Raw genomic sequence first — 293 nt, forward strand, 5'->3', positions numbered from 1 at the left:
TGGAGGACCTGGACTACCTGGCCGCCCTGGATGATGATGGGAACCTGTCGGAGGTGGGGATCATCATGTCGGAGTTTCCCCTGGACCCTCAGCTGGCCAAGGCGCTCATCGCCTCCTGCGAGTTCGACTGCGTGGAGGAGATGGTCAGCCTGGCCGCCATGCTCACGGGTACCGTGCCAAGGGGCTCGGAGCCGGCTCTGCCGCTGCCACGGGGCACGGCACAGCCCCCCGAGAGCCAGCGCTGGCAGGGGTGGTGCTGGGGGACACGTGGTGACCTTCCCTCTGCTCTGTCC

At 67.6% G+C, this 293-nt stretch overlaps 1 protein-coding gene across 1 annotated transcript in view; it reads left to right on the top strand.

The window, feature by feature from the left end:
- Positions 1–5: 5 nt before the first annotated feature.
- LOC104532401 (ATP-dependent RNA helicase DQX1) overlaps positions 6–293 on the top strand; it is a gene marked incomplete at both ends in the record, with an annotated part of 1,479 nt that continues 1,191 nt past the window's right edge. The window contains 2 exons of the mRNA XM_010177600.2: positions 6–194; positions 236–250. Of these exons, the coding sequence (XP_010175902.1) occupies positions 6–194; positions 236–250 (204 nt within the window). The remainder of the gene's footprint in view (positions 195–235; positions 251–293) is intronic.

The sequence above is a fragment of the Antrostomus carolinensis genome, unplaced genomic scaffold (assembly GCF_000700745.2).
Source record: "Antrostomus carolinensis isolate BGI_N321 unplaced genomic scaffold, ASM70074v2 scaffold45731, whole genome shotgun sequence".
In the NCBI taxonomy this organism is placed as follows: Eukaryota; Metazoa; Chordata; class Aves; order Caprimulgiformes; family Caprimulgidae; genus Antrostomus; species Antrostomus carolinensis.